A 26,118-nucleotide genomic window follows, 5' to 3' on the forward strand; every position below is an offset into this window, starting at 1 on the left:
ATCACTGTAAATATAGTAAAACACAATTTACTTGTTTTTTAAATATATCTTTTTGTACATATGCATATTTAGATTATAAAAATACATTCAGAAATGTATCATAATTTCACAAATATTTGTCTGTTATGTGAGAGAATGATCTGTTAAATTCAAATGTAATACTATGGAAAAATATATAAAATGATCGAAAATTAATGAGAATAATCAATAATTAAAGGAGTATTTGAATTATAATTTTGCTGAAAATTTCATGTCATCTAGGTCTGATTCAATAATTCAGAGGTAACAAGTGAAAATATAATTAATAGGAATAAAAACTAAAAAAAACATATAAAACATTGCACGGCCACGCTGTGCTAATTATATATTTTAAAAAATAAATGTAGAGGTAGGAATTGCAATTAATATAAATCTCAAAGTATTCACAACATTCCTGAACAGAAATAGGCCTCTGCACCTGGGGTGAGGGTGTGGCCATGAAAACAATGTGACATGCCATTGGATGTTGGGACACATAATAACATGACGCTAAGCATCGGCCAATGAATGTGAACTAACAACCACAAGGTCGCGGGTATGGCTGCACTGTAGGAAAAAATCCTAATATAAAAGTGTTTTACTGTGCATTTTACAGTTTTGTTCTGTTCTTCTAGAATATCATTAAAGTTACGTAAATAGACTGTGACTTCACATTTCAAATGTCAATTAACGTTAAATCACTGTAATGTAATAAAACATAATTTTCATGATTATTAAATGTATCTGTCTGTACATATGCATATTTAGATTGTTAAAATACATTCACAAATGTATCATGATTTCACAAATATCTGTCCGTTATTTGAAAGATTGAACTGTTGAATTCAAATGTAATGCTATGGTAAAGTATATAACATGATTCCTATAAGCTTGTGTTACATCACATAAGTATTATTATCATTGCTAGTTAGGGTGATCGTGGCTCAAGAGTTGGCAGTTTGCTTTGTGATCAGAAAGCGGGACGGGGGACAGGAAAAAAATGGCGACCGAGCGTGTCGGACAGTCGGAGAGTGGGTTGTTGGGCTCCACTTTAACGCTCTTTATTCTGACATTCTCTTTTTCGCTATTTTATGCTCTGATTTACATATTACAGCAAACTTTTAGCACTTCTCAGGATGATTCCAAGCAAAGAAAATCAGTCCGCAAGAAGTCGCTAGTTCAACAAAAGGCCTGTATGCTTTTATATTGCTGTCTGCTGTTATTATTTCCTAGTGGATCATGGTTAAAATCAGCAGCGGACATGGCTACATCGACGTTTGAAGGGTCAATGGGCCCAACCGCTGATAACCAGACAAAATTACATTTGTTTGGTCATGGATATTTGGCGTTATATTCCATCTTTACTCCAATGAGAAGGATCAAAAATAAGAAAATAAAGAATACCTCGCAATCCTCAAAACACCATCACAAGGGGCGTTTGCTGCAAACCTTGTTTATATTATTACTATTAGCTGGGGATATACATTTAAATCCCGGCCCATCGGTGTTTGAACAGAGAGGAGACCTTGCCTCGACGCCGGTGTTCGGGGCTCGGCCGGTGTGTGTTCCGCAGACGCCGGTGGTTGGAACGCGGCCGGTGTGTGTTCCGGAGAAGCCGGTTTTTGAGGCACAGCCGTTGTGTGTTACGGAGATGCAGGAGCCCTCAGCTGTGACCGGCGCATTTGGGAAGGAACTAGAGCACCTGTTCGAAGGGCAAGATCTGAGCCAGGAACAAGCAGCGTTTTCTACTGACAATCTAAAGACACTTCAACCAGATTCTGTAATGCATCGTAATGGTGAGTCCCATTGTTTGAATGCAGAGACAGTCACAGAATTGAAGGCTGGGATGGAAATGGAACATGCCGTCGTGCTCAATGAAAAATCTACCATGGCTTTCCAAGAAACAAGGAGAGAGAAAACTGAGCGAGGTGCAGCTCAGAAACAAAAACAGTATCTATTCTTTCAAACTGTTAATCATGCCAAAGTGTTATGGGACTTGAAATCTAAACCCAAAGGTATTCTTGGCGGCTACTTAAATATTCGGACTGTTATTCCAAAAATAGATCAGATTTATACTCTTCTTTGTGACTCAAACTTGGATTATCTTTGTTTAACTGAAACTTGGCTTCATGTGAATATTCCAGCAAACATGATTGACATTCCCGGCTACAGTTGTTTTAGAAAGGATAGGCTGTATGGTAGAGGTGGGGGGGTTTTGATTTTCATTAAAGAAAAGTACAAATGTAGTGAAATACAAATGAATACTCCTCTTGAATGTTTAGCTTTACAGGTGATTCTTTCCCCCCAAATGTGTTTTAATATTGTTGTCCTATATAACCCACCATCACATAGTGTCTCATTTTATGATCAGTTACAAGATGCAGTAAAAGAATTGAATTGTTGTAGAGAAACAATATTTTATGGTGACTTTAACATCAACTGGCTGGATAAAACTAATAACCAAAAATTAAAAATTATTATGTCAAAATTTCAATTTAAGCAAATAATTAAAGGACCCACAAGAGTCACCAAAAATAGTAGAACTCTAATTGATATGGTATTCACTAATAAAATAGATCGGATAACAAAAACATATACCTTATTAACTGGTCTGTCTGATCATAATATGATTTTAACTGTTAGGAAATTGACCAAAAAACGATTGCAGTATTATAGTAAAAACAGCCCTGACCATGTAAAGACATTTATTCCCAAGTCTGAAATTGTAAAGTTTGAACAGGAGCTTGCGAATCGCAACTGGGATCATCTTATAAAATCAGATGATTTGGAGTTGTGTTGCAATTCCATGACTAGCTCCCTGACTGAAGTAATATCTAAATATACCAAAAGTATCAAACTTAAGCAAAGGAAGCAAAATCTACCATGGTTAAATAGTGAAATACATAAACTTATGAAAAGACGAGATTTGGCGTTAAAAACAGCCTTAACTACTAAAGGTAATACGGATTATATGGTCTATAAAGGCCTAAGAAATAAAGTAGTCATGGAATTGCGTAAAGCTAAGGCTTTATATTACACTCATATTATAGAAAAAGCTAAAGGTCATAATGTCTCCCTTTGGAAGCATTTAAACGATTTAATTAACAGATCATCTAGCAGGAAGGAAATTGAGCAAGTCAATATAAATGGCACAATTATTATAGACAAGGGTTCCATGGCATATGAATTTAACAAATATTTTATACAATCTGTAGAAGAATTAATGCAAAATTTCAGCTCTCCAGTGGTCACTATTAAAAATAGACCTATCGATTCATCAGACTCATTTTTTATTGAAGAGGTTAACGAAGCAGAGGTCACAGAGGTTATTAAGAAATTATCAGATTCTAGGGCAAAGGATATTTATGGCTTGGACACTTGTTTTATTAAAAAATATAGAGATTTCCTGACAAAACCATTAACACATCTTATAAATTTATCAATAAGAAATAGGACATTCCCAACTGACTGGAAAAGGGCTGTAGTTACTCCAGTCTTTAAAGGAGGCGAGCGTGATTTGATATGTAATTATCGTCCAATTTCCATACTCCCTGTTCTTTCGAAGGTGCTTGAGAAGGTTGTGGCAGCACAGTTAATTGATTATTTAGAGACTAATCTACTGCTTCATCCAATGCAGTTTGGTTTTAGACCAAAATTTTCCACAGAAATGGCAAATTGCTATTTTGTTGAAAATATTAAGTGTAATCTGGATAATGGTAGTGTTGTGGGTGCAGTGTTCCTTGACCTAAAAAAGGCTTTTGACACTGTCAACCATGACATACTTCTTTCTAAGTTGATAAAATTTGACTTTTCAAAGCAAGCAGTTGACTGGTTTGAGTCCTATCTCTACAAAAGAGAACAGTGTGTGAGGGTTGATAAAGAAAAGTCATCCATGTTGGAAAACAGAATCGGTATTCCCCAAGGATCTGTTCTTGGCCCATTGCTATTTAGTTTGTTTATAAACGATTTGCCTACCAGCTGCCCAAAAGCCAACTGTCAACTTTATGCAGATGATGCAGTGATACACGTACCAGCTAAGTCACCTGGTAAAGCAGCAGACACCTTAACGATACATCTAAATGGTGTCCAAAAATGGCTGGAACAAAATCATCTTGTACTGAATTAAAAAAAAACTGTTTCTATGTGTTTTTCGATTAGGAAACGAAATTCATCTGATGATTTTAAAATCAACCTAGGGAATGAAGAAATAAAGGAGATAAAAGATTTTAAGTTTTTAGGAATAATCTTAGATTCACATCTTAAATTTGACAAGCACGTAAAGAAGATTTCTAAGACAGTCAAGGCTAATCTGAATTGTTTTAAGTTAATTCGGCACTATATATACCCACCTCAGCAGCTCAGTTATTTATGCATTCTATGATATTTTCGCATTTTTCATACTGTATGACAGTTTGGACTCAAGCAGCACCATCTACAATTCAGCCTGTGGTATCTTTATATAATCAAACCTTAAAAATAATGGATAAAAAATCGGTTCGGTGACATCATTGTCACATTTTACAGAAATATAACTTACTTAGTTTTAAGAGTTTTAATCATTGGTGTTATCTTAAATTAGTTTTTAAATGTATAAACAGGATGGCCCCAGAGTGTCTCAATAGATACATTCAGAGACAAGACAGTAATCGTGTTACTAGGAGTAAGGTGAACGGTAACTGTAAGATATTATACCGCAGATCTACATTCGGTCAGTCAGCTTTTTCTATAAAGGCTTGCCATCTGTGGAACACACTTCCAACCGATATCAAACTGATTACAGACATTAGATCCTTTACATTGAAGGTTAAAGTGTGGTTAAAGGGAAACCAAAGTTGTAGTCTTTTTATCTGATGATTTTAATCTTATTTTACATTATTGTCTATTAATTGTAATTGTATTTATGATGTAATTTGGTTTTATGAAAATGTATGTTTTATTGTAATATGTATTTATTTAGATTGTAAGCCCAACAAGGGACAATTGTTGAAAATTAGCAGTAGCTATAAACCTATGTGCGGTACATCAGTCTCATGTCCTGCACCTGAACTATGTTAAACTGCACTGTCCCTTTTAAATAAATAAATTAGAAATTAGAAAGGTTGCCGGTTCGAGCCCCGGCTCGGACACTCTCGGTCGTTGTGTCCTTGGTCAAGACTCTTCACCTACCGCCTACTGGTGATGGCCAGAGGGGCCGATGGTGCGATATGGCAGCCTCACCTCTGTCAGTCTGTCCCAGGGCATGCAATCCATTATTATTTAAACCAACTGTTAGTGTATATTTCTGTACATTTACGTATTATGATTCATATTGCCACATTCATTGACCTTGTTTATAGGTAATTTCATTGTTTGATCACGTTAAAATATTCCTAATTCAATGTCTAAAAGCACTTGGAAAAGGCAGAATCCCATGTAAAATTAGCGCAACAAACTCTATTTTCATTACTGAAAATAACTGTATTTTTATGAGAAAGTTATTTTCTGTTATTTTACGGTAGTATTTTGGCGCCCCAGCTGCCGGAATATTACTGTTTTTTTAGGATTTGTTTTTTTTCCTATTTATAGATAATTTCATTGTTTAATCACATTAACATGTTCCTAATTTAATGTTTAAAATCACATGAAAAGGCAAGATCCCATGTAAAATTAGCGCAACCAACTGTATTGTCATTACTGGAAATAACCGTATTTTTATGAGGAAGTTAGTTTCTGTTATTTTACGGTAGTATTTTGGTGCCCCAGCTGCCAAAATATTACCATTTTTTAAGATGTTTTTTTAACAGTGTACATAATATACTTGATAAAACATATTATTTTCTATCAGAATATTTTTAAGTACATTACATGGCAAATTGAAGTACCCTTCTTTTATTTCTCCCTATGCTTCTCATTAAAAAGGTGTCATAAGGGGACCTTAAACAGCCTCTAAAATTAGTGAAAACTTCATAAAGAAAAAAAAAGGCACTGGGAACTTCTCTGGTCCACTCGTTCCTGCGACACTGAGTCTTGTCCAGTAAAGCCATAATCTCCCTGCATCACTGACAGCTTTGGGCGATATGAACAAAAAATGGCATTTTTGACAGGGTAAAGATGACCAGCTGGCTATAATTTTTTTGAGCCATATGAATTCTTTTGGAAATTACCACTAAGTGATATTTATTCATCGTGTGGGTGAAAATCATCTGACGTCAGTGAAACTGTGTTTACCTGCGCACTGGCAGGTTTGACATTGGTTTAAATATCATATCAATCCTATGTCATGTCTTCACAGAGAGGTGGAGAAGCCAGAGAAAGCTGCACAACAGGCAGTCCCACAGACCAACCATGTCCACACTAACCAGAGCTCATCTCAGCCAGAAAGTGCTCACAGGACAGACAGAGGGGAAGCTCAGAGCAATGGTATCAGACTGACTCATGGAGACGAGGTGAGGTATGGATTAGAGATCCAGGGGAAACCCAGCCAGACAGCCCCACAGGAGAGAGTAGAGAGACTGTCTCCAGACGCTGTTAATGGTGCTGCCCATAAGAATGGACAAAAGACTGTAATCCAAGTGGCTCTGCCACCAGAACAAAATGGAAATCTTGTCTATCAGAGGGGTTTCGTTACACGGGCAGACACTGAGAAGCATGTTCAGAGGAAGAACACGTTGGCTCAGGTAGAGCACTGGGTCAAAGTCCAAAAAGGAGACCCCCCGAAGAGGTCAGTCTGACTTCACACCATCAGTTTGAATCAACTAACATTTCTCTATAACAGCAGCATGACTAATGACAAAGAAACTTTGAGTCTATGCCTCCCTCTAGTGGCTTTTATGAGGATTCACTTATGAGATTGGTTTAATCTTTCTACTGAATTTCATTTTATCTTATTTAAAGCGTTATCCCTCATTATGGCTCTATAATAGATTAAAAAAACACAGCTAAAAGATTTCTTTGTTTTTCTTTCTTTCATAGTGCTCCCTCTGCTGAGTTCAACCTCCCTCGATGGACTCCTCCCTTAAAGCCCAAATCAAGTGCAGCAGATGTCACCTATCAGTCATTGCCAAAGTCTCCCCGTCTACCCTGTGGCAGCAGCTCTCCTCCAGCAACATGCAATCTGCCCAGTGACTACAAGTACGCCCATGACCGGCTCAGCCACTTCCGTATGTCCACTGACGAGCGAATGGCCACCAAGGAGGGAATGGTATGGCAGCTGTATGAGTGGCAGCAACGGCAGCAGTTTCGTCACGGCAGCCCCACCGCTCCTATTTACTCCGGCCCCAACTTCACAGACTCCTCATCTTTCAGAGTTACTGTAGAAATGCCACGCTCCATCTCTGTTCCTCCATCACCATGTGAAGTCCCACCATCGTCCTTCAAGCCCCTGTCTCCACGCAGGCCACACACTCCTTCAGACAGACGCACAGTAAGGCCCTTGGATGAATTGGCACCAGGGGACAGCACAAGATCAAGCTCACCCGGGCATTTTTGTGCCCATCTTTCTCAGGTAGCACACCTAGTTAAGGAGGCGCTTAGTTTGCCTTTCTTTCAGTTAGATTTGTATATTTAGAGTATTAATTGCAGTTCTTAATACTCTATTTCTAAAATACTCAATAGGATAACATCATAAATGCACAGAGAAATGTTGCATTCAATGAACAGTAATAATTTAATCCATTTTATTAAATAAACCTGCAAATACCAGTTTTTACTTTCATTTACATGATGATAAACTGTAGTTAAGATATAATAGGTAAGAATAGTGCACGTGTCATTCCATATTTTTAATTAGCCTCCCATAGATTAAAACCAGCAAAGAATTGATTCCTCTGTGTAAGAGGACCTTTGTTAATTGGATATTAAATATGATGTGCCATTCACGGTGGTGAATGTCGCCAATGTAATTTATTCCTTTCAACAGTCCAAACACTTGACAGTTTCTGCTTGCTCAGTAACATTTTTAATCAATTACTGGTTAAATTTTCTTTTGCTTTCATCTAAAAACAAAAAGTCTTTTGACTGATTGGTTACCTAAATAATTAATTGACCAACGAATAAAATAAATGGCAGAGTAACTGAAAATAACACTTGTGTTCCCAGCTAGTTCAATTAATCCCTTCAGTGTATCTTGAATGTTGGGAACAGTGGAGTTTTTGTGGAAAAGGGGAGTGATGGTGTGAAAGGGTAATAGTCGGTGTGTTCACAGTGTTGTTTCTCTCCCATAGTAAGCTTGGATGGAGACCTGTACATAGTGTTGGATGGAAAGATGAAAGTCCCACCCTTTATGAATTTATGTGCTGATACTCAGTAATTGGGCCTTAAACACTGGTGATACTGTGAGACAGTAAACAGCAGTGGCCTGTCATTGACATGGGACTGAAGTAAAACGCCGTGTTTCACATGTTCTGAGCCAAATGACAAAGGTCTCATTCTCATGGTAGCTAGTGGATGTGAGGTGTCACAACTTGGAGGATGTTGTGAGCTCACAAGGACACCATGGGAAGATCGCGCGAGGAGCATGAGAAGGCTCCGACTTTACAGCGCGCACACTTTGATGCTCATGTGAATCGTTTGCAGATTCACACAGTCCACACCCAGGCCTACTCCACAGGTGGTGTGAGCGCATGCGAGTAAAAGCTCGCTACTCTGCCGTCCCCCCAAACCGTCGTAGCGCTCAGACAGCACCGCCACCGCCGCAGGAGACGGAGCCCAGGAGCACGTCCTGTAATCCACACCCTGCTCTGTCTCCCCACCACACCCTCCACATGTGAAAAAAATCTCCCTCCAAACCATCACCACATTTGCCAACACACACAACCCTCATAACCAACCCGTTGGCCTTACACAAGTAAACAAAGTGTTGCAGATGCTCTGTTTCCTCTATGATTCAACCAAGTGTCAAGACACTAATTACAACCATAAAATATAGTGACGCGCAATTATGGAAAACCCTCTAGAGGATACATTTTTAACAAAGGTAGCCACAGTGACTATGCTAGGGAACGATGTTTATGGGAACTAAATTTAGTTGGCACTGAACTTAGTTTTGGTGCACCCAGCATCTCTGAGGCTGATGGTGCTCTCTGGCTGGAGTGCACTTAAGTAATAGCGATCCGTGTGCCTCTGTGGAATATCATTAAGAAGTATGTTTTATTAGCAGCTAATCCAATTTGCCCTGGGCTTCTCAGCACCCTATAAACATCTCTACTGTATCTCAAACATCAGCAGCGGTCTCTTTCTTCTGATCTCGCATTTAAATAAAAAACCTATTATACAGCAAAAAAACTGTGGCATGGGAATCTCAAAGGGAATGGCTTACAGTGCTTCTCTTGCTGGTAGCAAACAAATGTTATTTTAAGAAAGCAGGTTTAGTATAATTTATGTGTAGTTAATTAAATCTCTTGTTGTTTGTGTCCTTTTAAGCTTCTGTAGTGGGCCTGGTTTTCGCTAATTCTGTGTGTTAAGCAAAAACGTCAAATTTTTCCGAGCCCTGTAGCATCTGAAAACTCAGGGCACACCTTGTTTCGGATAAGAGTAGGAGTGATGAAAGCGAGAAAAGGATAGATGGAAAAAATAAATCTGCTGTGTAGTCAGATTTGTTTGCAGACTTGGAGGCAATGGTTTAACTTTGACTCGGTGTGATAAAGTGATCCATATCTCACTTTCAACACACTATTGAAGATTATTTAGTAAATTAGATATTCTGTTTGATTTCATTCTATATGATCTGCATTAACAAGTGCACGAATTGCATTTCTCCACAGACTTCCCAAATAGAGAGGAGGTCCGTGCCAGCCATGGGCTACATCACACACACAGTCAGTGCTCCCAGCTTGCATGGCAAAACGGTATGAGCTTCTATTACATTAATATTACTTACTTGGATCAATATGAAAAATGGACTTTTTATAATATTAACATAGCGTTATAATAGTCTAGGAAAATGAATCCAGGTAAGAACTGGAAACGTAATTAATGGGGGCCGTCTGTGACATTATCACATGCAGAATTTGTTCCCGTGTTTTTGTTCCTGATAGCATTTCTGTTCAGACAGCACAGCAGGCCATCCTCACATGACAGTCTTTGTTGTGTAGCTCTAGGTTTTAATTTTCAGGTATTATTAGGACACATTGTGTTAAGGGTACATGAATTATCATGAATTCATTCATGACTTCATGCATGAAAAACAATGAATTCATTAATTAAAATAAAACTGTGTAAAAATATAACTGTATAAAGAAACTATAAGGGGAAAAGATACTTGTATCCAGAGCATAAACTATATAAAATGATTTTTTTAAATGATATACACAGAATTGTGTATATACAAAATTAATTAATTCATAACATCAGATTTTGACAAAAAAACATGAAAATAATCCAGATCGGCTGAAGATCGACTGAACATGAAACTGCTCAGTGAAAATTGTCAGTAATTTTAATAGTAACAAATCAACAAAACAACATGAGAAACTGTACTTAATAAGTCATGATGGCAACATGTAGAATCTGAGAGAGCATGCGTTCACTGCCATTTTAGCTCCACCCACAAAATAAAGACTTTACAATAATAAAATAGTATATGTACAAAAGTACTGTGCGGACGTCTTGAGCCACTACTCATGTCTTCATATTTCTGTGATTTATTGAAATACACACAACATACATGGAAATACAGAATGTAAGGCAAAAACAAAGTTTGTACAATACAGTCTGTACAATACAGTACTTTCTCAGAGATGCTTTCTTGTAATTTCTTTAAATAGTCTTCAGCAATAGTTCTCCAGGCTTCTTGAAGGACATTCAAAGCTCTTCTTTGGGTGTCAGCTGCCTTTATTCTGTTCTCTGTCCTGGTGATCCCACACTGCTTTAATAATTTTGAGATCTGGGGAGGCCTATCCATGACTGATAGCATTCCACTGTGTGTTTGTCTATCTATGTTGACAGTGTGTGTTTGGGATCATTATCGTGCTGAAAACAAAAGCCAATTTCCAGATCTTACTGCGTGGTGGATCAAAATCAGATGGTACTTTTCTGTGTTCATAATTCCATAAAATTCTCCAACACACCTGGCTGAAATGAAGACCCAAACTATGACTTAGGCTCTACAGTGGTCCCTTGCTATATCACGGTTCACTTTTTGCGGGCTCGCTGTTTCGCTGATTTTTTTTTGGTGCAAATTTGCATGTGTTTTTTTTCTTTACAGCGCATTGTGTTCTGCGTCCTGATCGGCTGTAGAGCATTTTCAATACATGCGTTATTAAGAATAGCTTCTCTACAGCCATCCTTCCAGTGAGATGTTTCTGATGAGGCTTCGGTGACAGTAGAGGATCAACTGAAGGGCCACATGCATGTCTAATGCAGGTCTTTGCTAGATTTTTTTTCCCTGTTTCTTAAGGACGTGACTTTCAGATACTGTTAATCTGCTTACAGTTTGCTGTTATGTGTAGAGACAACACTGACTTTGATCGTTTATGCTCATATGATTCATAGATCAGTGTTATGTGGTTCAACAAGCAACAACAATAAAAACATTCCTCTAAAAATGATCAGGTACAAGGATTGGACTAAAACTGAGTGAAAAAAGCAAATGTTCACAGAGAAACTTTGGAAGAGCGATTGTTCAATACTACTAAAAAAGTCTGGCTTCTTGGAAATAAAATATAAAGAAATGAGGTGTGATTCAAGACTTTTGCACAATACTGAAAATAATAAAAATGAATGTATAAAATATCTGGAATATTTGGTGGCAGGGACAGTGTTAGATAAGAGTGAGGATGAGGTACTGGTGTTTAACATGTGTTCTTTAGAGTTTTTCCATAAATGAATTAATGCTATTAACGTGTCAAGTTTTGTATGAATAGGTGACAATTCATGTACCTTTCACATAAAGTGTTACATTATTGGAGGCAGCAGTATACTGGTGTCTCTGCCAAACTCCACAGTTACTGTAGCTCAGCCACTTTACTGCCCAGATGATTATGAAATATTTCCTCTCATCCCTCTGTGCTTTCACTGGCCCCTAAACCCGGGCTACGCTACAGCCAGAGGAGCTGACTCTGCTCCTCATTCAGCTTCGGAGGCACCAGGCCAAGATGGCTGGTGCGCATAGTCCCAGCAATGCATTCGCTCACCTGCAGCACCACCAGCACAACGGCCTTCTAGGCCCCAGCATGCAGGTCAGGGACCCTCATATTTCCCTAATGCAGCCCAGTGCATCCTTTGCCAGTGCATTGTGGTCCCCTGCTCCCCAGCCATTCCCATACATTACTACCCTATCATCGTTACAGACTGTGCAGTTTTCTGATTCTGCTTGGATGTCTTGTTCATTTAACCACTTTGACATGACTTGTATTGTATTAACGGTTATATATTATGGATACTCGGAGCCTTGTGTGACTCTGTTTGTAAACAGTGATATGCCATGTTTGGAGCATGTTGCTTGTGGTCCATGCCTGTATTTTACACTTTGCGTTGTCTCATAGATGTATAACCTTGCACAACCACAATAAGAACATAATGTCTGATTATCAGAACATTTCTGTGTAGTTGGGAAGCAAGCACAATGCTGTAAGAGTAGCAGCGACAACTCCACCCAGTTTTTAGCAACCGACCATTCTCTGGCCATCCTCCACGCTTATGGAGAAATATAAACTCTCTGTCTGACCACATGTCATGCACATGTCTGTGTTCCTCAGTTGTGCATAAGGTCATACATGAGACATTAAACCAGATCAAAACAATTACTTGATTACTTAATTAGAGCTTGACTGTAGATAAAAATACAGAGGTAGAAGTGCACTGTAATTGAGACCAAGTTAATTAAAGTTCTGCTAGTAAATCCCAAATAAAGGCCCTAAGTGTCATCTGATCACGCATTATCCTTTGCAGCTTCATTTCAAATGATTTATCTCTCCATTGCTCATTTAAAGGCTGATGATACTTACATACAACTGAAGAAGGACCTGGAGTATCTAGATCTGAAGGTGGGCCCCAACAAAGTAAATGGCACTTTATCTTTTTCATCTTCTTCTCCACCTCCCCTCTCTGGACTACAATCTTGTTCTCCTGTCGCTGCCTCCAACATCTGCCTCCCTGTTTCCCTCTTTTCCTTTCTGTCCTCTGTTCTATTTCTGTCCTTTACGATGGAATTAACATTTCTCGTAACTGTCTTCTTATTACACAAATGATCAATTTAAGGATAAAGAAAAAGATACTTTTCAGTTTTGCTTTGATAAATCCTGAAAATTGTCCAGTGAAACTGGTATAAAGTAATAATAATGCTGAAGTGTTGAAGTGTTTTACTGATGCAGCTCTGCATCAGTAAAAAAAAAAGAAAGGAAAAAAGAAAAGTGAGTTGAGGGAAGTCATCTTGTGATACACAGTACAGCAAATAACTTTTCGCTTTCTGGGTTCAAAAGAGATCAAAAAGAGATCAGTGTGTTTGAAATGCCCACGTCATGTTTTGCTCGAATGTGAGGATGATGTGCATACAAAGTGAAATAGACCATTGTACTGCTTTTTAAATGGAATGTGACGCATCCCAGTAAATTATGCAGGATTTTTACACATGAATCCCTTCATCCGATCATCCATCGTGTGATACTCACCACTGAGATTTTGAATTGCATGCTAATAAGCACCACTAACAGTACTGAATGTCTGTTTGACTTTTTGCTTTTGTTTTATTTGTTAGAGCATAACAGATGGCCTAATTAGGCTCTTTAGGAAATTTTATGTATTAGCAAAGTAAATACGATTTTACATTATAGGCTGAGTCATAATTTTATTGTGGTAACCGGTGGAAATGGATGAAAATGTGCAGCGGTGTAAGTTTGCCATGGTCTTCAAAAACTCCTACAGATACTTGGTAATGCACTTAATTAGAGCTGGCAAAGGGACAGACTGCAAAAAACATAGTCAAAACTTGTTTATTTTGAGTTGATTTTTGCATAGTTGGTCCTAACTCATAAGCACCCACGCCTTTCAAACTCAGTGCCCCAAGAATGAAACTGAGACTTTTAAAAACTCAAAGTTTCCGAAGCCAAGAAAAAAATATGCTGGTGATCACTGTAATAATTTTCCCAGACTTCATGACGATCTCTCTACAACCACAGAATACATAATAAAACTTTTTCTCACAGACTGTGCAATACCCCCACAAGACTACTAATTGACCATGACATGTAAAATAAGTGGAATGTCCCTTTAACTGAGTCTCGTATTTGCACTGGTCCATACTGCTGTTCAACGTGTGGTGACCCTAATGTGGGCGATATATGAATAATCAACCTTTGATCTCTGTAAATTACTGACTCTGATAGAGAAGTGGCTGACAAATCTCTGCGTCATTATCTTGTGAACCTCCGGGTGTGATGCAAAGACCGGCAGTCGCTAGATACCCTGTACTATTAGCCTGATATCAGAAGAGAAAAATATCACAACTATAGTGGAGCTAGTTAGGTCTATAAGTTTCTGGAAAATGACAGTTGTTTTTGTTTTGGGTTTTTTTTAGTAATTTTGTTGCTACAATGGAGTTTGAATTAAACCATATAGATGTCATTGAAATGCAGACTTTCAGGAATTACATGCATTTTATGCATGGTTCCCCATTTTCACAGGCTAATTAGACAGACTAAAATAATTCTAAACCTAAGCATTGTTTTTAATACTTGGTGACATCAGGCCTGTTCACTCATTATTTCAGTACAAATTAAGCAGACAAAATATCAGGAGCTGATTCTGTGTTGAACTTGGACTTGGCTGCGGTTCACCGGTACTCTCAATATGAGGTCCAGATAAGTTGTTATTGCAGGTAAAGGAGTCCATCATTTCACTGAAAAAGCAAACTAAATCTATCACAAAGAAAAAACTGAAAATAGTTTCCAAATCCATGATCTGGTACATCCTTAAAAATAAGAAATGAACTGCCCACCTCAGCAACACAAAAAGTCTCGGAAGACACGTTTCCAACATCCAGTCAAGTAAAAAACACTCTCGACAAGGTGGTTTAAGAGACGCCTTCATGAATGTAAATATAGAAGTTTACTGGTTACACACAAGAAAAGGAGCCTGCACAGTTCTGCAGAATAAACCGCTGGACAGTAAACCACATGATGTGCCAAAAATGGTGGAGGCAGTGTAATGGCCTGGTAGTATATGCTTGCCAACAGAACTGCTTCACTAGTGTTTGTGATGGAAGTAGCAGGATGAATTCTGAAGAGTGTCACAGTGCAGATGGCAGCATGGTGGTTAGCACGGTTGCCTCACTGCAAGACGTTGCTGGGTTCAAATCCATCACTGGGCTAGGGATAGGTTTCAGCACCCCTGCTAGATAGGTGGAAGTGAATGGATGGAAAGCAGCACCTAAAGGGTGCTTTAGTAAACCCCTAACCGATCATCTGATGACGTCCACGTCACTGGCTACAACAGATTTTATTTATCCAAGTGTTATAAACAATTGGACAAAAAATGCATTGCTCCTCCTGTATCCGAGGGTCCTTTCCAGCACTCTGGCATAGACTTTCCCAGGGAGGCTGAGGAGCGTTTTAATAATCAACGCCTTTGTTAGGTCTCCACTTAAAACGTTCCCATTCAAAACCATGGTTGTGAAAAACAACATCTGAAAAAAACATTTTTCTCCCATACTGGTAATATTAAGGAGTTGGTTGTTAACTTACAGTAATAAGCATCCTGTAAATAGCAGCGTAAGAGCTTTAGGGTTTTTCCAAACACAAAGATGTAGAAACTCTATCTGCATAAATGTTTGAACGAAGCTATAATAAGTTTTTTTTTCCAATTTTGTATCAGTTTTTTTCCTTTTATTTTCCTCCGTAATAAACTCGGCTTAACTTGTGTATCAGTCCCACTGTGTGTTGGAAATTTATATAGTTGCTATTATCTGTAAACTAGAAATATGTATCAGTTTTTTATTTTTTCGTTCTTTCAACTTTAGGTTACTGGACGTGACAGTTTAAAAAAAGAAAGACCATCAAGGCCTGTGAAAATAGCAGAAAGTGATGCTGATGTAAGTAAATCATTCTGTTCTCAGGATTTACAAAAACAGTCAGATAAGCACCCTGTTTATCCTTCTCTGTTTTTTTCCCCCTCTAAGATCTCTGTTTCCGACTTCTGACAATCCACTACAGAGAAGCAGCTGACTTTAGTCTGACTTTACTGTGTGTTTTAGTGTGGTTTGTCTGCGTGTGTGTTCTTAAGTTGTGGTAAACAGAGGCTGTAGAGGGAAGGGAACGTATTTGCGTTGCAACACTGTGGGGACACCCATCCATGCAGCACAGTGAGGGCCTGAGAGTATCGACCACAGCTTTTATTTTCCTCCCTGCAATTTAAAGGGAAAAATACATGTAATGGGAGTTTTAGATGTTGAGCTGTTAAATTTTTCAGTTTGATTTCCCAGATTCTGCTTTCCTCATTCTTTGTTTTCTGCTGAATAGAGGTAAATAAGATGGATGTCCTGGCTTTTCATCATTAGCATTGTTCCACTTTAACAATTTATAAGAAATTGCCAGTAAATTTGTCGGAACAATGAATATTTCATGCAATTAAAAACAACAATATGTGGCATCGAAAATAAAAACAGCTTAATTATTAATTGAACAGAATGATAAATAGATCTGAGAAGAAAAAAAACACTGTTTGAGAAAGACTGTGAACTAGGCAGTCTTATGTTGTTTTCATAAACACATAACCCATTTCTGGGAAAACAAATCTGTCACTCTCAGTAAACACGGCTTTCTCCAAAAGTGAATTGAAAATATGGATTCTTGATTATGATTACTCATAATGGGTATTACCAGATCTCACCCCCAAACTAGATAGTATAGAGGCTTTTGATATCTGGCACTGCACCGATGAGAGGAATTCCTTTGAGCTTTTTACACAGATGAGCGGTATTGACAGACTGAGACGATCAATTTGTCTTATCTGGGTGCATTGTGGAATAGAGTTGAACAAAGGCAAGAATGGAAGAGTTTAACGGTGTTGCAAACAGAAGCCGTATCTAAAAATCTCAGGCACTGTTTTATCTCTTTATTTTCTGCTGTTTTCTGTCTACACTCTGCCGTATTATCAGAAGCGATAGGAAGAACTGAGTTTTCCTCCATTCTCACTGTTTCAATATGTTTTCTTTTAGGTGAAATTAAGTCGACTGTGTGAACAAGACAAGATTCTACAGGAGCTAGAGGCCAGGATACGCACTCTGAAAGAGGACAAGGTTTGAGTTGTATATATTTGAACATCTCAGCTTGTATTCTTGTGTGGTCTATGAAGGCTTACGTGTTTATGACAATGTTTTCGTCCCCTGGTGTAGGACAAGTTAGAGTCTGTGCTGGATGTTTCCCACCAGCAGATGGAGGACTACAGAGATCAGCCAGCTCATGCTGAGAAAATTGCTTATCAGCAGAAATTACTACAAGAGGACGTGGTCCATATCAGGGCTGAAATATCTCAAGTATCCACAGTAAGACCCAGGATTCACAAGTCCATTGTGCTTATGACAAAAACTACAGCCTCCTTCTTCAGTGAAACTGGCTCAGACTTTTTCATCCACCTCTCATTTCTTCATATTCTGCTATTTAAATGTGAAATAGGTGCACTGATTTATTGAAGCATGTGCAAACATGTCCATACATGGAAATATAGAGTTTGTACAATTTAAAACAATTTGAAAATCAATATTTGGTATGACCACTGTTCAACACAGTCTGAACTCTCTTAGGAACGATATCTTTCTTCTTGAAGGACATAGGTCAAAGGTCAAAGCTCTTCTTTGGATGTTGGCTCCCTTTTGTTGCATTCTGCGTTCAGATGATCCCACAGTCCTTCAGTAATGTTGATTTCTGGGCTCTGGGGAGACCAATCCATGACTGATAGTGTTCTTTTGTGTGATTTTTATATCTGTATGCTTTTGCTACACTCGCAGTGTGTTTGGCATCATTGCCATGCAAAACAAATGACAGCTACCCTTCCAGTGAGACCATTTCAGGCTTCAGTGAACAGGAGATGGTACAGCAGAAGGACCAGATGTATGTTTCATGTCCTGTGTCGGGTTTTTGATTTGTTTTCTAGATTTTCTGCTATTTCTTAAGAGCACAACTTTCAGATATTATTCATCTGCTATAGATAGGTCTTTTTTGCCCTACCACTTCTTCTTCTTTTGTTCTCTACTACTTATTTCCTCTCATTGTTTAAGGAAACCCTGTACACCATTTCTGAGATATAATGAGTTTTTGGCTAGTACAGTTTTTTGAAAACACCTTGTTTTTACATTTGACACTGACGTTTTGGCAGGTAAGGGATCAAACTACTCAGGCTCTTACAGTAAGCACATGCTACTAAAGAAATGTTTTATTGGTTGAAAACAAGATGTTCGCTTCTATTTTTAGTTGTTCCTTTTTTATGGTTTCTGCAACTGGCACAATGTTTCAGGATGACTGTCACTATCAAAATGAGTGCTTAGGGACAAACCTACGGCTACAAAGAAATGAGTAGATTTCTCAGCCACTCAGAAAAAATATATATTTGGTCAAAAAGTTCACTGATATTCAAAATATTTAGTGTTGAAATGAAAATTACGAGTTTCAAAAGAACATTCACAAATAAACCTCAGGATTACATGAAAGCAAACAAATGTGTTTGGCTTAAAGACATTTCCAGGCATTGGTTGTAGTCTGTCAGTGCACACTGCAATTTAAAAAAAAAGAAGTGATAAATCATAAAAATCACCACTTAACACACCTGGTCTTAACTGCAGCTCACATACGCGCCACTAAAACAGCTTTTTATTCACAAGCTAAGTACAGTGTGTGAGCACTGTTTTTTTTTGTAACACAGAGCGTGATATGTTTTGTTCTTTAGGAGATGGAAAATGCATGGAATGAGTACAGCCGGCTTGAGAGAGACGTGGACTGGCTGAAGTCGGCCCTGCAGGGACAGATGAGCCGCTGTGATCTTTCTCAGGTCTGTGGCTCAGTGATCTCCATTAACTCCCGCAAGCAGCCGCTCGCTTTGAATGGGAATGAGCTAAATACTGCTGATGTCATATACTCAGACAAAGCAAAGAACTGGTTCAGAGGATCATGTGTTGGATTCTAATTAAAATCTGTAAAATATGAAAATGTGTCTGTATGCGTCTGTGTGTGTGTGTGTGGTTCTGTGTTTCTATGTGAGCAGCAAGAGAAGGTTCAGATCAGAAAGGAGCTTTGGAGGATTGAGGATGTTATCGCAGGTCTCAGCAACAGTAAAGCCAACTACAAAGTCACCATCTCCTCTGTTACCAACCCAGGTGAGGCAAGCGCTATAGGTTCCATGTCTACAAAGCAAATCGCTGTGGACCTGCGACTGTATCTTCTCATTAAAGCCTGCAGTCATATTTTTGTTACCAATCCCTTGAACGTTTCCCATAGGAAACAAAAAGTGCTGTCTTTACAGCATGTGTGTATTATTGTCATGTGATCATGCGCATCATATTCCCCAGAGAGGAAATTTGTGCCTTCGGTGTCAGTGTCATCAGTGCCTTCTGTGTCTGGGAGCGCGTCTGCTATGGAGATGAGATTGTCCCAGCAGCAGCACAGCCCCCACCTCAGTCCCAGTAGCCACACCCCCACCCTTTCCTCTAGTCTCAGCCAGCAGCCATTACACCATTCTACAGCTGTCATCAGTGGGCCTAAGTGGGTGAGTGAGTAAACTTAAGCTGGTTTGTGTTGGTTTGTTTAATCATGTGGTCTCTGCAATTGTGTGTTCAGCTTTGGTTGGTTAAATACACAGAAGTGCATTTTGTAGTCTGTGATTTTCAACTTCCCTTTTTTCTAGTTGGAGGTTTGCAACAACCCATTATCACTTTCCTTAAAATGAGTCTATTTACCCCTATTGATAAATGAACTGAATGAAGTGTCAGGAAATAGAGAAATGTGAAATAATGTCCAAAAGTGCAAAATGCAACAAGAAAAAAAGTGAATATTTACCTTATTCGGCCACTAATTAGCCAAGTAATAAATGTAAGTAAACATTTTTGTTGGTGCTCATGCATCTTTGCATTAAACAAACTGAGTGAGTTAAGAAGATGACATTCAGCACATGTGCTAAAGCACATGTGCACTTTTATAGAGCTGTTTTAATCTCGTTATACTACGTATAATAACAATAAAGGCTTTCAATTCAATTCAAATACGCCCAGCTGGAATGGAACAAGAAAAATGCAGTTAGGGCTGTAACCTCAGTGTTTGGTGTTTTTGAATAATTTATTGTAAGATAAGCTAAGATGTAATTTTCTCAATTTGCTTTTTAAATTGTGCAAGACAAATGTATAAAAGTAACACTGAGCCCCATTTAATCAACATTACAAGATAAACTAAGATATATTACATTTGTGACAAAATTTCCAAAACTGTTAAAAAACTGTTATATTTAATCTAATCATAGTTATCCAAACTGTGCATAACATCACAGGTGTTGTCTGTAGTGTTACTGGAATCTTAAAGAAAAATTGCCACGTGCTCATGTTGCAATCATATAACAATTTTGAAAATTGCTGCTTACCAAATTGTGACCAAATGCAAACTTTGCATTATGGTTTAAGCATGAAGTCTGTGGATTTGGTCAGTTTTCCCTGTTTCCTTCCACAGTCGAAAAAAAATTTCTAGGTTAGGTTAATTTTTTTGAATCTGTGCCCTGAGTCCAAGGTGTACTGCCTCCCTCACCTAATCTCAGCTGGAATAAGCTTCAGTGACTCTAGCTGGATAAGCAGTCAAGAAAATTGATGGATTATTAAGTGCAGAAAAATAATTAATGTGTATTTCAAAGTTTAAACATTTTGGAAATTTATTATCTTCATTTCTTAATCTAAATAACCTCAAATCTTATCTTTCTCATTAATCCTGCTTTGTTTATACCGATGTGTGATGGAAGTCAAAGTGTAACAGCATTTGTATGACTGTATACGGTGTAATCTGTGTAATAGCCACTGTCATCAGGCTCTACAGTCTATAGAGCTGCTTGTTCAGGAACTCTTCATCTTGGTATTCGGGGTCCTTGCAGGGCTAGAGTCTTTCTTCAGTTGTTTTCAGTAGTTCACATTTATTCTGTGCGCAGAAGGAGGAAGATGTGCCTCCCAGACCTCCTCTACCTCAGCTCTACAGTCCCGATGAGCATCCCCCCGCTGTGCCTCCCTTGCCCCGGGAGACAACAGTCATCAGACACACCTCTGTACGTGGCCTCAAACGTCAGTCAGACGAACGTAAAAGGGACCGAGAGACTGGGCAGTACACAAACGGGGACGGCAAGGTACGCAGAGCTTGTGTGTACTGCTGTGTTTGCATTTTCGATTTCATGTTGTTTCTAATCTTAATCCACTCGTATATGTCAGGTGGAACTCAGGCCTTTCCTGAGTGATCCAGAACTCATGGGAGCTGGTGATGGCTCCAGTCACATTAGTGTTGTAACACCTGGGCATGACGGAGGTTACAAGACATTACCGAGCAGAGGTACATAGATAATAGTCAGTTCATCCCGCCATAACGCTTTAGAATATTGTGAAGACGAGAACAGACTTGTAATATCTGTTGTCTTCCCCTCAGGAACGGGCGGATCTTCACTTAGGTTAAATCAGTCTTCGAGCATCTCCTCATACGTTACCCTCCGAAGAGCAACGTCAGCAGTTGGCATAAAGGTGGGGGTAACAACAGAGTGAACATGTCACTCCAACCCCAGATTATATTCATTTATAATATTAATGAGACTTAATCAAGCATTTTAAAAGCAATTTAACAGCACTGTATAATTTAAAAAAATGCTATTTTAGTCATATTTCCACCAGTCTAAAGTCTGCCACATGTTTGCTCTTGATATCATCTTTCTCTCTTCCCACTCGTCTCAGGAGAGACCAAAAAGTGCCTTGGAGCGTCTGTACTCTGTGGACCCGGCGCAGCAGCAGCAGAGGGCGAAGATGAGCGCTGATGAGCAGCTGGAGAGGATGAAGAGGCACCAGAAGGCCCTCGTCCGCCAGCGCAAACGCACCCTGAGTCACGGAGACCGCCACGCCGCTTCATCGTCACGCACGTCATCCTCACGCCCACTTTCAGCAGACTTGGGATCAGTATGTTACTAGAGCAGCATCACACGTCACACTCTCACGCACGACGACAACCAAACTGAGAGTGGCGGTCTACAGCAGTAATGCATGCCTGTGTTGAGTGCAGTGGGTCTCGTCTCTGCTCCTCTTGTTACCAAGTTTATATTAAACTATTAAGTTAGTGCGGTATGGCATTTCATTGTATGGCTCTATCTGTGCTTATTCAGCACGTGTTGTTTTCAGGCTTCAGTAGGTCTTTTTCGCCAAAGTCATTTGGCCTAAAGAACCCATTCAGTTGAGTTGCAGACTTGGATCCCTTTAAGAAAAAAATATTATGACTTAGGTGGAGAATGTGGTCTCCAAGTGCCTTTCTGGTGTGCTTGTCCTAAATGCCTTTCGGTAAAAAAGACCTATACAGATAAGTAGATAGGTTTCTGGTCTACAACAAACTGCAGCATTAAAAGTAGCACATATATATATATAACTGTTTAAGTGTTTATTATGAGGTGCAGATAATAACATTTACATTAAATAGTGATGATTTTTTTTCTTTTTCAAAATCTTTACAAGATGAGATCTTCGCTATAAAACATATAACATATTAATGACCTCAGACACTCTGTATTTCTCCCTTTTCTCTGCTATGGATTCTAACTTTGCTTTATCCATCATTTTTCACTCTTCCTCACTGACCTGTTCATTTTTCTTTCACATCAACACTATCCTACCACATTGATTTCTAACCCGTTGAAGTGTTTTGTGTTGTCACATAGCAGCCAGCTGTCTATTCACCAGTCTTGTCTCTCCTCGTGTAGATATTAAAGCCAGCTGTTCCTCAAGCCCAAGTCCATGCTATTGCTGTCCATATATGTGTGTCTGCATGTGTGTGTGTGAGGCAGAGAGAAAGAAAGTTTCTACTTATATTCTACTGACCAAAACATTTACGTATACTGAGCATTACATTCTTAAGCCCACTCTTGTCACTGTCATTGCACCATTTTTCTCACCTGATTTTTTTGGGGTTTGTTTTAAATTTAAATGAAGATAAAACTGAAATCAGATTTTTTTTATAGATTGGGACCAACTCTTGCCCCATTTAACACTTTTCCTGGGCAATGCTGATGTACTGATACTAATAGCACATTACATATCGCAACATACAGTAAGTTAGGCGATTGCATCATGGGCTCAGTGTTTTATGTGCTAATTACTGTTGGCTAGAGGAATCCTTCCTTTTACAAATGTTACTGCAAAAAATAAAAAATATTTTCTAAAGAAGTCATTGGCATGTTTTTTTTTTATTTATTGCATTTTTTTCTGTAAACATGCACAACTTTCTTATGTTTGTTGAATTTGTCATCAGTTTGAGTGAAGTGCTGTGTTCTTGTCACACTTATAGAGTTCTAGCATGCTGTGTTTTGAGATCTTTCATATCAGCATGCATATTCATTTATGCATGTGCCCTCTTTTTTTTACCTTTTCACACTTGTACACACACACACACACACACACACACACACACACACACACACACACACACACACACACACACACACACACACACACACACACACACACATTTGGACATTGTACATTGCACCTAAAACCCTCTGCAATCTTTAATATCATGTTAGGAATAGGATGTGCATGTGTGCCATGAATATAACCACAAAGGCAAGTGAAACTAGTTTCACTTTTTCTTTTAGTCAAGAAAACTTGGTGGCAGCACCCTGTCATTTGTTTCACAGTCTACATTTTTCCTGTGTGCGTTGTCCAGTGGAAGAGAGAGCAGGAGTTTGACCTGCAGTTACTCGAGAGGGCGGTTCAGGGGGAGGAGGCTCAGGGAGTTAGGAGTGTCCAGGGGGAGGAAAGACCTCCCGAGCACAAAGAGAGACCCCGCTCGCATTCGGATGAATGGCTGACCTTCCGCTCCACAGCCACAACCCCCCCTCCCACCCATGAGGTTGACCTGGAACCTCTGGACTATGACCTGGACCTTAACAAAGAGGTATTTTTTTTTTCATTTTTTGAAATAAGAAATACAGCTGAATAGGAAAAATGTCAACATAGGAACAACATGAAAGGGGGAAAACAGTGCACTGAATGTTAAAAAGGAGGCTACTCACCCCAAAAGGGAGTTTTTCTTTTATTAAAATGAATACTGAAAGTGAATAAAAAGAAATATTTACAGAAGGAATATTTAAGATGATAGGAGGGGCCACAACCAAGCTTTTTTTTTTAAATATTCTCATGGATTGTGCTGCTGATCTTTAAATTCTCAGACGACATTTTTTTTCTGTTTGTTTACTTTTTCTTGTTATTTCTCTCCCATTTTTGAGGGAAATAAAATAAACTTGATTTTAAAAATACCTAACTGTATCAAATGTCACTCATCTTTTTTTGCTGATTGGCTGATAGTAGTCAATACTGGTCGATACTGATGTTCCACTGATATTTTAATGAATCCCTAAAAGGCACATACTGAAAGGCTTTATCATATTTAAAGAATATGTTAAATTGAGCAACAGATAAACAGCACCTGCAGCAACAAACGTGGCACATAATTAATCATTTCCTACACAAGCCTGATTAGACTGCTGGCAGACGAACTTGCTGCTGAAATTATGTGAAAAGTGTCAGAAAGTATTGCAGCACTGTTTCTACATAGGTATTGAAGAAATGTGTTATAGGCTGGATACTGGCGGTATAAAGTATGCATTAGTATGCGACAGATAAACGTCATTGTGTGAAGCTATACAAGTGCTGAAACTTTCTGCCTGTACTAAAATGAAAATAGCATTTTCAAAGATACTTCAAGGCACATCTCTGCATATTTAATCTCAATGTTTTATTACAGTTTGTCCTATGCTTATTTTGTCATTTTCAGGATTACAAATCTTCAACTTGCATTGCATCTATAGTGAACTCATATATCGTTTTTGACCACACAGTAGAGATTGCAATAAAGTGGCAAACATCTTAATTCACGCACTACATCTGTGTTCTAGCTGTCCAAACCTCAGAAAGTGTCGATTCCAGAGCGCTACGTGGACTCGGAGCCTGAGGAGCCACTCAGTCCTCAAGAAGTGGAGGAGCGTCATCGTAAGGTGGAGCGCATCAAAAGCATCTTGGCAAAGTCCAGGTAGATGAAGTGTAACTAAATAAACCCTGAAGTTACATTGGAGTGTTACTCAACTAACTCTGATGGTTTAGGAGAGCAGTGTTTCCATACTACTAGTCAAGCAAATGCAATCAGTTTCAAGGCCCTGAAGATTCTGGACTATAGGACTGTGAAAAAGCCTTGAGTCACCCCTAATTTCTTTATATTTTGGACCCTAGGACTCAGGTTTTCTTGTAATTCTTTTTAAATGATCTTGAGCAACAGCCTTTCTTTCAAAGTTTTTCTTTGCAGACTGGCTGCGTTTTTATTCATTTTCAGTGAAGTCTTTGTACCTCACCATTTGTAAACTCAAGGTATTATTCAGTTTTGTTTCTACACATAACAACTTTGGAAGACACATTTTTAAATTGTATCTTTAGGTGCTTTGTTACTAGCAGTCTAATTTATTCTCATTTATTTAATAGAATCTGCAAAAATGCCACAGATAACACAGTTTGAGTGTCATAAAAAAGTATTCTTGCACCAACAAGGTAATTTCCAAAGAACTATTAGCCAAGGTATGCATATCATGCATGGTGCACAGAGTGTCCTTCAAACATTTGAGAGAGACAAAAGAAGCATTGGCAGACCTAAAAAGCTATCTACAGCAGAATAACAGTATCTGAAAGTCATACCGTTAAGAAAAAGGAAAAAAATCCATCAAATACCTGACACAAGAGAGATGCATATGTCCTTTCAATCCATCAGGAAGCCATTCCTAAGGAAGGGAAAGAGGGAGAAAAGACTGAGGTATGCCAAGTTACACAAGAATTAGACTGAAACCCAGAAACAACAGGTATTATAGGGAGATTGATTCAAATTTGAAATTTTTGTTTCACATCCTACTCCACCATATGCAAGGAGATTTACAAAAGTG

General features: G+C 38.6%; 1 protein-coding gene across 10 annotated transcripts in view; it reads left to right on the forward strand.

Moving 5' to 3' along the window:
* The window catches only part of plekha7b (pleckstrin homology domain containing, family A member 7b), an 82,228-nt gene that overhangs the window by 51,432 nt on the left and 4,678 nt on the right, over positions 1–26,118 (forward strand). For 6 of the 10 annotated variants that reach the window (XM_063475053.1, XM_063475066.1, XM_063475073.1 and 3 more), the window contains 17 exons: positions 6,290–6,718; positions 6,970–7,501; positions 9,759–9,842; positions 12,039–12,173; positions 12,927–12,995; positions 15,950–16,021; positions 17,147–17,227; positions 17,324–17,473; positions 18,871–18,972; positions 19,186–19,297; positions 19,490–19,686; positions 21,103–21,294; positions 21,377–21,494; positions 21,588–21,679; positions 21,887–22,105; positions 23,859–24,089; positions 25,090–25,223. In XM_063475053.1, the coding sequence (XP_063331123.1) occupies positions 6,290–6,718; positions 6,970–7,501; positions 9,759–9,842; positions 12,039–12,173; positions 12,927–12,995; positions 15,950–16,021; positions 17,147–17,227; positions 17,324–17,473; positions 18,871–18,972; positions 19,186–19,297; positions 19,490–19,686; positions 21,103–21,294; positions 21,377–21,494; positions 21,588–21,679; positions 21,887–22,105; positions 23,859–24,089; positions 25,090–25,223 (2,949 nt within the window). The remainder of the gene's footprint in view (positions 1–6,289; positions 6,719–6,969; positions 7,502–9,758; positions 9,843–12,038; positions 12,174–12,926; positions 12,996–15,949; positions 16,022–17,146; positions 17,228–17,323; positions 17,474–18,870; positions 18,973–19,185; positions 19,298–19,489; positions 19,687–21,102; positions 21,295–21,376; positions 21,495–21,587; positions 21,680–21,886; positions 22,106–23,858; positions 24,090–25,089; positions 25,224–26,118) is intronic. The other 4 variants (XM_063475095.1, XM_063475116.1, XM_063475058.1 and 1 more) reach the window with 3 other exon arrangements.

This window comes from Pelmatolapia mariae, linkage group LG1, assembly GCF_036321145.2.
Source record: "Pelmatolapia mariae isolate MD_Pm_ZW linkage group LG1, Pm_UMD_F_2, whole genome shotgun sequence".
NCBI lineage: Eukaryota > Metazoa > Chordata > Actinopteri > Cichliformes > Cichlidae > Pelmatolapia > Pelmatolapia mariae.